The 12,213-nt window shown below is 35.9% G+C and overlaps 1 protein-coding gene across 2 annotated transcripts in view; it reads right to left on the bottom strand.

Moving 5' to 3' along the window:
* The window catches only part of PUDP (pseudouridine 5'-phosphatase), an 81,735-nt gene that overhangs the window by 40,417 nt on the left and 29,105 nt on the right, over positions 1 to 12,213 (bottom strand). For both annotated transcript variants that reach the window (XM_086768403.1, XM_086768412.1), the window contains exon 2: positions 6,693 to 6,911. In XM_086768403.1, coding sequence (XP_086624529.1) covers positions 6,693 to 6,911 — 219 coding nt within the window. The remainder of the gene's footprint in view (positions 1 to 6,692; positions 6,912 to 12,213) is intronic.

The raw sequence follows: 12,213 nt of genomic DNA, 5'->3' as shown, positions 1-12,213 counted from the left end.
GAAAGCTATCATATTCTGCTAGATAAGACATTTAGCAGACACATCTTCATTTTTCCCACCCTCAAACAAAACCCAAACAGCTCACAGAAGTGTCAGTTCTGCACCAGCCATCATAGATAATATTTCTTTATATTTTCCTACTAATTTAGCTATGGTGTTAGCCAAATCTGGATCAGAGAGCCACTGTATACTTTAATACCTTATATTCTTCCAGATGAGTGTTGTCCTTATTGAAACAATCTAATAACCAGAGAAATAGTATAGCATAGGATTACTTTAGTTCCAGACAGTAAATAATGAAACAAAACACCATAAATACATCATATTCCTTACACTAATGAAATACAAGCATCAAGCAGACAACAAAGTCAAGTTACATTGTGGAGTTTCCATAAATTCTGCCTCTTCATTTCCAGATTCAAGTGGAAGTTCAAGCTAAACTATAACAGAAAGCTAAAGCCTACATGTACAAAAATTATAAAAGCTTTGGATAGATTTAAAATAATTATTTTGTGTTTTTCTTTTCATAGTTGCTTTTTTAGAAAGCAAACAGATGTGAATTCTTAAAAAACTACAAAATAGCACATGGATATTTTAAGACTGATATAAAGATGAATTTATATGTCCATAAGCTTGTCCACAGTTCAATTAATGAGATATTACTTCTAATTTAAAACCTTCTCTCACATAGGCCTCAAATCATCATGATTATAGTAACAACGTTACTGCTGTCTACAACTGCTGTTTATCTTTGACATAGTTTTGGGGACTACAGAAATACTTTAGAAAAAATGAGTTATTTAGGACATTTTACTTATTAAATTGCCTTATCCTCCCCCCCCCCAGTTAGTTGCTGGTTATTTGATTATTTACTCAGTTAAATACCTGTGCTATTCTTATTTTTTTTCTCTGTATTTTGTAATCAGACTATGTAATTTGGTCTCCAGATAATTTTAATTGTTGAAAAGATACTCATTCTTCTTACTTCAATAAGCTATACAGGCCACTCTCATTGGACAATTCAATCATGAGTGCTGTTAGTCACATTTATTTTATTTTCAGCTGTAATTCTAAGACAAAGGAACTAGTCTCTACCTAAACGTCTTTATAAGAAATGTGCTTCTTTGAAAAATGGGGTGGTCATTGAAACATGCCATAACGCTTTTTTTAATGGAGAAAAAACACTGTACTTGGTGCTAGTGGTGGTGTAATTTATTGATTTATTTATTTACTCTGAGCTACTTACTCTCATCCAAAAAGTATTCATTTTTGTTTTCCTTTATGTATCATGTTTGATTAGTCTGTTAATCTACTACCTCTTTTATACATTTTTCCTTTTCCTTCACTGGTGTACATCCATGTTTGGTTTCTCTCTCCCTGCTATACTTTTGGAGCTCATCAACACTATGAAGCCTGTGCTATTATAACCATACTTGCTAAGTATTATAGCTGCGATGCAGCATCTTCTGCAGAAGACAACATGACTTTTTTAGAGACCACTGTCTTGATCAACAGACTTTTGCCCTGTGGACTGAAATTTTTGTGGAAGAACTATACTGGTCACCATGCTCTTTCTTTACTCCCTCCCTTTGTTTACTTTCAATGGTCTAAGAAGATCTTAGATCTTCATATACATCTATCACAGTGTTGCTTGTCATTCACCACTGTGTAGATACTGTTAGCTTTCTACTCACACTAGCAGCATGAGAACAAATGACACCTGACCTCCAGGGTGCCAAAATCAAGGCTCTTTAGATATCTGTATTCAAGTCCACTTCATTTTGCTGCAACTGTCCGAGAGTGCTCAGTGTGTATTTGAAAGAAAAGTCTTAACTCCTGATAAAAAGACTAAAGGAAACCAAAGTGCCCCATGCATTGTTTAAATTAACTGTGTACATGCATTATGCATGTCTTGATGATTTATGTTCAGTTGTGCACAAATGGAAACCTTAAGGATAAATATAGCTTCTGTACGAAAAAAAACTGCTCCTCCTTTTCAAAATCATTTAGAGTTCCTACACTGGATGTGATATCAGACCAAACTTGAAGCTCTTCAAGATTTCATCGCTCTCTTTAATCAAAGAAAAGCTAACATTACCACTCAGAGTTTTGTCAAGTTGATTGGATTTCTAGCCAATTTGATGATAATCCTTTAAGCTCATAAAAGCAATTCTACGGTAAAAAACTCAGCAGCCTCCTAGCACTAAAAGCACTCAACCGGAAAAAAAAAAAAAAAAAAAATCTCACTTAGAACAAGAAGTAGCCGTCTGTTCTCTTAAGTCACAAACTATTTTTTTTTAATGTAGTCTAGTGTGCTGCAACAGTTGCAAGCCCATCAGCACAGTGCTGTTAATTATCTAATTATCTACACTTGCTCTCAATCCTCCAGTGAAGTCAGCATTGCTGCTGGGAAGGTGACAATGTGACAGAGGTCAGGCTATCCAATACTTGGTGTAATTGCCATGAATGCTTTAACTTGGTCAGCCCTGAATTGGTCAGGCAGTTGGACTAGATGATCATTGTAGGTCCCTTCCAACCAAAATATTCTCCTCTCCTGCTCTCTTTCTGAATCTCATGAGACTATGGAAACATAACTCTCAGATCCACTTGTTTCTATTTCGTTCTGAGATATCGTTTAAAAATGCTGTCTGCAATGGTATGTTATCCTTTCACTGGGCTACAAAAGTGGACGTGGAAATTAATAACCCACTCTCCACTTTGAAAGGTAATTGGTTATTAATAAAGAATTCTATCTTCTCATCCTATTGCTCTCTAAAAATTACCAGAGATCCTTCTAGTGGCAGACTTCCTGTTCACCAAATCAATTTAATTTTAGTCTGGACACACTGACACATGCATGGCCATGGAAAAAATAGAAGTACTAAATTTTACATAATTCAGAACAACTGTGTTGCTGACTTCCTGATAAAAGCATTTTTGGGTTGGAGTCCTTTAGGACTTAATGCAAAGGCCAAATGTTTGAAATCAGCCAAACAGACAGTATCATTCAGAGTTTGCAGCTAACTGACTGATCTCTAGGGGTTACAGGCTCACTGAGCCCAGCACGGACTCACTTGATTTTCCTACCATTAAAACAATAACAATAAGGAAAAGAAAAGACAAGATGGTAGGATGACTGTTAAACTGTTAAGGGCACGACATGAATCAAAGAAATGATAGCTAAACAAACTAGACTGCTGGTTGAGTGGAACTGTTTATGAAAGAAAAAATACATATGACTTTAGAGAGAGTTGCCGTTGGAACTTGAATTCTTTTTCTTTCTTCTCTTTTTGTGATTTCTGACTAGCTTCATTTGGTACTAAAACCGAGCTATGAAATTACCTCCTCACATCTGCAAGAGATAGTCAACTGTACTTGAACTGGAAAATAGCTTGCACATCACATTCTGCACTGGCTGAAGAGAAGCCGCAACAAAGAAAGCCCAGTTATCATAAAAACAAGACAGGAATGGAAAACTTCTGAAAGGTATATACAATCACAAATCCTTAAGGATCTGTGCTTTATGATGATAGTAAGCCAAAAAACAGACACTGCTATAAAAGAATGGCATTAATTTCATAACCCTGACATGATTATAGTAACTGTTGGCAGCTGTGTAACTTGGAGTTCGGTTTTTCTGGCCCTGCGTATGTCCTCGGTGTATGTTAAGCAAAAATACACCTATACATGTATAGGTAAATGTACATATGCAAGGTTTTCCTCTCATCCACTTGTCAGTCCTTATTCTTCTGCCCTGCAAAGCAATACTGCATTTGCAGAAACAGAAAGCCTACTATGTTACTCTTGTAGATAACAATGTACTCTGATAGAAATATTTAGAAAAGCAGCACAAAGGACAAGCCTGTCATTTTGTTTTGTCAGCGTTGTCTCTGATTAATTCCTTTCTCCACTGAATCAAAACTAGCCTTCCCTGAGATTCTTTCAAAAGTAAAAATAAATCTAACTGTGAAAAACTTTCAAATAGTTACTGGAAAATTCCTTATTAGAAATGGATATATCCTCTTCATGGATGAAATTTGTATTTTGACCACAGCCTGATGTACTGAAGCTTGTCAGTCGGTTCAGCCATCCTGAAATAGCCAAAATTCTGTCTTCAATCACTACTGTGTCAGAACTGTTGTACATTAAGTGGCATGGCTGTGGTATAGCCTGTCAGGCAAAGAACTGCTTTCACAATTGTATGTTCATACAACTTCCACAGCAGCCTTAACCATCATTACATACCTGGCAATTACTTGATTTGGGAATTAACAGAGTTATCATCACTGACAAAAACATGTACATAGCTCATTCTGTGTCCAGAAATAAGCGCTACTTTGCTTGAGTCACTTTTTCTAACAATGTTCAGCACTGCTCTCCACCAAATCAAATTTGAATCTTATTTTTTTGGAAAAACTGTAGAAATTGATTGAAAAATAGAACCTCACCTGACTATTAACTGCCAAAAGACAATAAGAGACTCAGCATGTCAGAGTCATCTTATGCCATTAATAAATATGACAACTAACTTTCACTTTCACTGTATTTACCTGTAACTGAAAGATCAGTTTAGTCAGAGAATACTGTAAACTCAAAATGTCACCCAGTCTTACATCTTACACAACACTTGCACAAAGTCCATTCTTAAAGAACATTAAGAGGCTGTAGAATAAAGCCAGCAGGATTACATTAATAACTATCCTCAGAAGATACAAAAGGACAGAAGAAAAGTATCAGATTAAAAAATCTGGTTATCAGATTGAAGAACAGGTCAGTCCTTAAAGAAACTAAATAGTAAGTAGTTGGAGCCACTTCTTTCTAGACTATTAGCTGACATCAACCTGGTTTTCTCAAAACACATGGCAATTCAGCTTCTATCTCATTTGCTGCTACCAACTAAAGTACAGATCCCATTACTTCAGTGACCAAGGCTGCCTTTGCTCCCCACAACGGTCAGTGAGCATAAAGTATTTAAGCTCACATCAATTCTGCTTTAGAAAACAGCCTGAAGAAAGATATCACATGTATTTAGCTGAACCGAAAAGATAATCAGTTGAACAATTCCAACAATGATAAAAACGTTTGCTTGCTTGTCCTAGTAAGAATTTTGCTTGTTTCATCAATAATAGATCAGCCTCAGTGAGTCCAGAATTCACAAGGCAGGAACAGCACAGAACTTCACGTTTCCTTCGGCTAATCTGTTCCATCATCTCTCTGCAACTCTGTTCAAGCCAGCTCAGCCAAATTATCACAGTCCTCAGCAGGCACAGAATATCCACTTAATGGCATCTATTACCCTTTCTGTTACATTACAGTGACTCTTCTCTGTGCCTCCTAACACTTCACCCAGTCTGTTTATCCGGCATTTTCTAAGACGAGACTAGAGGGTGGTTTTTTTTTGTCTTGCAAAAGATATAGCTGCAAAGTTAGTACCAGAAGTTTTACATGAAAAATGAAGAACATATCCCTCCATCTTTCTTGTTTTCCTGGAGAGTTTAACTAGGCTTACAGTTTTATGTGGAACCATAAATGAGAAAGACGTAATTTGAAAAATCTTGCATATAAAAGACATCAGAGAGACAAATAATACATACAATGCACAAAATACTCAAGTTTTTAAGCTGCTTAAAAATTACATATTTTATTTTTGCTGCTTGCTATTTATTCCTAATATATCATGTATTTTTAAATTTCATACTCTTAATGCATTATGAAACTAGGTATAGAAAAGCATCTAAAATTAAAACATCATTAATGTGCTATAGAGATTGTCAGAACAAACAAGCACATATTCAAAGAGAAAAAAAATATAATAGATTTGCTACAGTCACATGGAGTTATTTCACTTCTAGCACTTTTTTAAATTCCTCCTCCTCTCCTCCCTCTTCCTTTTTTTTTTTTTCCTTCATAAATTATTGATATTTGTTCCAGGAAGTTTAACATTGTACAAAAAGTTAACAAGCAACCCTATCTTTAGTTATTGCTTGTCTTGCATGGCTGATGATTTTTCTCTAAGCTTTTCAGATGTAAATGTAACGGCATATAAAAGTATAAGTTCACATCACAGAAAAGATTCTTCCTCTTGCTTATCTTGAGGTACCTGGTTTAAGCCACTCATTCAGCCTTCGTGCACAATCACTGGTAAAAGACGTGTATCTTCAGAAGGTGATTAAACTTACTTGTCTTAGGATAACCTCAGGAACCTCCCCTCAACACTGACACACAGCTGGGAAAGATGCCATGCTTAAGTTTCAATGTTCAGGTTAGGTGAGATGAATCCCAGCTGAAAGAATCCATGGGCTCATAAATGTGCCTGCACATTCAAAACTGTATATTTAGTTAACAAAGTTGGACTATGCTGATAGCCAGAGAAAACTAACTTGCTGAGTTACACAGCTGCCAACAACAATAACAAAGAATGTCAGGTTTATAAAGCAGAATTCATGCACATTTATCTAGTCTCTTTTTCTTCTTTTAAAAGATACAGAAAAAAAAAGCTGTTCTCCAAGTAAACAAGGAAAAAAAATGTTTTCAGTATCCTTTAAAAGGTAAAATACCTTTTTAACAGGTAAATAACAGGTAGATTTGAATAAAGCTTGCTAAAACAAAAGCGATGAGATGTAGAAGACAGATTAAAACCTTCTACCATAGTAATTCCATGAACAGGTTATAAATATTGAAGAGAAACATACCTGGCATCAATTTAGCAGTAGGGAATATCTTCTCCTGCTTCATTATACTTTCACGTAATAACTCTTCTTTGGTTATCGGAAGATCTAGAACATCTCGAATAATCTGCGCCCCTTCTAGGGCTTTTTTACCCATGACCAGGGATTTCACTTCCCAGGTATAGGTCTTTCCAAAACGCCCACAGATCTCTTCGAACACTACTGTATAGAGATGCTCCGTATCTGTCAAAAAAGTAATTAAAAAAAAAAAAAGATTAAAACCAGGTACAGCCAGCTGAGCAGCCAGTCTTACAAGAAGGACCACATAAATGGTCGCAGAGTGAACTGTCAGGAGCCAGAGGGCATATCAAAGTGGACAAAGCAGCCTTCCTTTTTTTCTCCCAGAGGTGAACCCAGACTTCTCAGATCACCTCAGAGGCACCTAGATTTTTCAAGCTTTCACTTCTGTGTTAAGAAAAGGTTACTAAGGGTCACAATAAAGAACTATCTGGACCTGCTCTTTCATCACCTTCTTTACTGTACAGGTTACCAAGCAGTGTCTTAATTAAAATACTCTATTTATTCTTTGCATGAGAAAGAAAAGAAGGGAAGGAAATCTGGTACTTGGGGGATGCAATTACATATTCCATGCAAATTGAAAAGAAAAAAAAAAAGATTTAATTATTTAAGAGTGTCTTTGAACGGAAGCTTCAGAGTGCCTTCAAAGACACTATAGTCATTATTATAGTGCTGCTGGCACCTCTGGATTTACATGTGATTACTGAAGCAGAACACACCCACTTGTATTTCCAGGGGGTTTCTGGAAAGAGTAAATTTCAGGCTGAATTTTGCCACTGAAACTACCAGTTTCTACGTCAAAAGTGTTTTTAGTTTTCAAACACTTTTTAAAAATTTAAATACAAACAAACAATTCTTCCTGTCTTTCCTCCCAGCCAAATTGTTTAAAAAGAAGGTCAATATAATTTAATTTAATACTAAAAAGGGGTAGAAAAGTCCTTTCAGCTCTTGGTTTAATTTCAGCAAAGATCTTGAACAGTGGCTTTTCGACCAATCTGTTTATCTTTTTAAGTAGTTTCCTTTGAAATGCCAGGTACTACTGTTAGCCATGCTTTAATTTCCTTCTTATGCACGTCTTTGCCTTCTGTGTCTCTAAAAGAATGTTTATTATTATCTCTTTAGCAATGAAAGGCAAAAGTGAGGAACAAAAAATGTTGCCCTTATGAACTTCACTTATCAACATGTCCTTTGCCATGTAAAAGCATTTTCAATAGGGATAATAAAAGTGAAATTATTCATACAGACATTGTCTCACTTTCTGAATATATAATTGGCATGCAGTAGAGTTTAAACTCTAAGCTTTAATATAGATATTATGAAAAAGACAGACTGAAGAAAGAAGACCAGAGCCCATGACTACAGTATACACAAAGACTTTCCCCGCACTCTGACAAATGCTTGCCGCTTAACCACGGTAATCTGCTTGTCCTGAGATCAGCACATTGTTCTGATCTGAAATCAAATGAGAAACACCGGGGGTGTTTCCCATCATCACACCCACCATCACGTGAACACATAGCAGTGCAGAAGACACGCTCTGCAGCCTGCCAGAGTACTCTTCTCCATGTTCCCCTTCAGTAACTAGAAGGGACATTGAGGCAAAAGATTAGCTAAAGACCCAACATACTTTTCTAGACTGCTTAACAGGGCAGCAAATGGTTCACAAAAACCTCTTAGTTTAAAAATGAAAGAAAAAAAAAATAGCACCTTTACTACTCTTTGCAAACGTTTCTTAAACAACAACAGTTATGGAAAAAAGTTAAGAGTAATCCTAGAGACCCATAAAACACACAGGAAAGGTATCACAGCAGAAATACAAGAAACTGGGCTTTATAAAGTATTAAGCTCGCGAACACCAGGAAGGAAAAAAAAAAACAACAACAACAAAAATTCCCCAGTTTGCTTGATACTGCTAGGTGCTACTCCCTGTGAGCTGAGAAGGTGAATTAAGAATAGGTTGTTAAAAATTTCACAGTTCTCTCTGATACACTAGTTTTCCTTCTCTATCTCAGAATCACCAAGTGAAAGACATACAATTCTTACTCTTAAGTTTAAAATTAAAACTGAAAATTAATCTTCATCCTATTAAGTAATACACAGCAAACTAAGCAGAAATAAAACAAAACAAGGAATCAAAAAGTGTAATTGTAGAACATGAAAATTTTCCTACAGATCTCTACGACAATTACACTTTAATCTATTTTAAAGTGAAAGACTCAACTATATAGGTAAAGACACTCAACTTAATATAACCACAGAATCATAGAATTGTTAGGGTTGGAAGGGACCTTTAAAGGTCATCTAGTCCAAACCTCCTACAAGGCACAGGGACATCCCCAACTAGATCAGGTTGCTCAGAGCCCTGTCCAACCTGGCCTTGAGTGTTTCCAGGGATGGGGCATCCACCACCTCTCTGGGCAACCTGGGCCAGTGTTCTACCACCCTCACTGTAAAAATTTTTTTCCTAATGTCTAATTTGAATCTACCTCCCTCTACGTTGAAACCATTACCCCTTCTAATTTAACAGCATTTTAGATATCACATGCCAGACTTGTGAATGGAATTTTCTTTTTCTTCTTAAAGAAATGCTTAATAATGTCCAGATTGTGGACCTAAATATAATCTGTTGTGCAATGCTGCAGCTTGCCAACTGAAGAGCACTCAAACAGGTTTGAGTCAAATCCATTAAAACAATTAATTGTTATCCTACTTATATTATATTAGAATTTAGATTTCTCAGTGCTGTGGAAAAAAAAACAAACAACCAAATCTCAAAACAAACAAACAAATTCCCAAACTAGTCAATACACCACAAATGATCACTGCCTACATTTAATTTAAATGTCAGTCTTACATATTACTCAAGTGAATCATATTGAGAAACAATACGATTTTAATTCTCATGATTGGATGAAAAAAGTATAGATGTGGACATTTTATCGGCTCAAATAGATATGTTTCACTACAGCACATGAATAAAAACTGACATCTGAGGAAAAAAAATTACACACACATGAGCGCACACACACACTGCAAAATCTCCAATCAGAATCTGACTCCACTGCTGAAAAAGCTGCACTACCTACATACCTGTTCAAGAGCTAAGAACATATGCCTCATTTGATTGAAGACAAAAGAAAATTTGTATGTCCTCCTTATAATTAGACAGCAGTAAATAGATACTAAATACAGTTTCAAGATTTCTTATTCCCATTGAAATGGAGAAATTAAAAAAAAAAAACAACTTAACAAATATGAGGTAGGACAGGTTTTTTTTTGCCATTGTAAAATAAGCCATAGCACAACTGATTGATCAGAGCAAAGAGTCATAATTTCAAACTACTATAAAACTGCAACACAATAAGAAACTAAATTTCATGCACACTCATGAATATAACACATCAATGAAAGAAAATAAGCAAGAGGAATTAGAAATTCAATTCCAGTGCCTACTGATAGGCACCTGCTGGTATCTTAGACACCCTAGTATGTCTAAGACAAACACACACAGCTGACATTAAAAAAAGTAATCTAGGTGAGACTCACACCTTGCTGCATGAGCAGCCGGATGCCCTCCAGCAACCCAAGTGGTAATAAACGCATACATTTCAACAAGTGAATCCAATCCAGTCCCTGCTGCTAGCCCCCATCAGGAATACAAGCTGAGATCACAGCAGGACACACATGACAGTGCTCTGTTCTAACAGGGCAAAGGAAAAGCAAGACTTCTTAGCTCCTGCAATTTGCAGTAAATGAATAATCTCAGCTTCATTCTCTTCTGCCTTTCAAAATACTCTTCATCTTTCTAGCTCTCATCCCTTGATAGATCTTTTACATGGACATTATCAGCACAACCTACTGTCCATCCACTCACTACATTTCACTGGGAATGAGTGATATTCATTCCCTAGCCACAGATCATCTTCTAGTCATTTTTATAGCAACCCTTCACCTATACAAAAGCACAGTCAACTCCACTGGTGCTGTCTACAGCGTGTAAAAGCCAGCTACCATAAATACAAATAAACTGACAAGAATGACAGAGGCACTGGATTACTCAATTTGTGATCTGGCACAAAAATATGTTCATGTATATTCAGAAAAACCTACAGGTCACTTGGCATCAGACAAAGTGCATAACTGGAGTGTATGATCTGCTCCAATCACTGCAGACTCGGATTTAGAAGTGCAGATCTACCTAGGTTGGGAATACAGCAAGCATCAATGCAGTATCTAAACCTCAGCTTTGTCAATCACTTACACATGAAGACAGCTTAAGACAGAAGATTATGATTTAATGAATGAATATGGAACTTGATTTTTTCAGAAGGTTATACACTTCCTGAATTTATTAAAATTATTTTATTGTAATTCTAAAATAATCTCTAGTTTATCAAGGAGATGAGGTTACTAGGCATGAAAATTTATCTTAGCCATAGCTCATTTTAACCATTGGTTCCGAGTTCTTTGTTTGAATAACCCATCCCATCTTTGCATCAAGTTTCCCAGACTAAATACAACTACAATTTATTCTTCTGCTAGGAGTCTAAACTGAATTTTAACTGTGTACATTCAATATATTCCAGTAAGTCAAAATCAGATCCTGGACACCTAAATTCTGCAAGATTTTTATTTTGATGGGGGACGGAGAAATGGTTAAAGGGAAGAATTTCAATAGGTTTCCTGTATCTGTACCTGCGAGGCAGATTTCTATTCATATATAGAAGAGAACTATCTTCGGCATTCAGTTTAGCCAAAATCAAACACAATTAGTCATTTTTACCAAGATTTTGGCCTAAGATTGAGAAAAATCTCATTCGATTTTGTCACCATAAATACTGAATGAACACACAGATGACTACGATTTTGCTTTTCTACAGTCTTTCATAATATTCCTTTAACCTCTTTAGGGTATGCAACAGTGTAAGAAGTCATACAAATTACTCAAATGCTCATTTGGGGTACAAGAGATGAAAATAATTACAAAGTAGAACATAATTCTAGAAACTGAAATTTTTGCTTTGCTTTTTTGCAATTCTGTTGGTGGTATTTAGCACACTATAAAGTGTTAACTTGCAAACGAATCGATGCAATTGTTGACATGGTGGGAGCAATCAACATTCCAGAGAGTATCAGATGTTTCTTCTACTCATGGATTTATAGTAATAGCAATGACAATTACATTTTTTTCTCATTCCTGGATTTAAATGTAACACAGACCTTTAAGTGTTCATTTTCCAAATATAGCAACTGAACAGCGTTAAAAACCACAGGTTTTAAATACAGTAATGGCAAAACCAAAATAGTGACAAGTTTCCCATCAGAAAGACTAACTTTGTCAAGCCTTGAATATCACATACAGAAATCACCAATGGTCCTCCAAGTTTCATGCCCACCTACTTCAACAACTGCAAAATTATGAACTCATGGTTCCCTTCCCTTCCCTCTCTCTCCAGAATACAAAAGA

The sequence above is a fragment of the Chlamydotis macqueenii genome, chromosome 1, assembly GCF_036417535.1.
Source record: "Chlamydotis macqueenii isolate bChlMac1 chromosome 1, bChlMac1.mat, whole genome shotgun sequence".
NCBI lineage: Eukaryota > Metazoa > Chordata > Aves > Otidiformes > Otididae > Chlamydotis > Chlamydotis macqueenii.
Note: the sequence above shows the minus strand (reverse complement) of the source record. Positions and strands in the feature narration are given on the sequence as shown.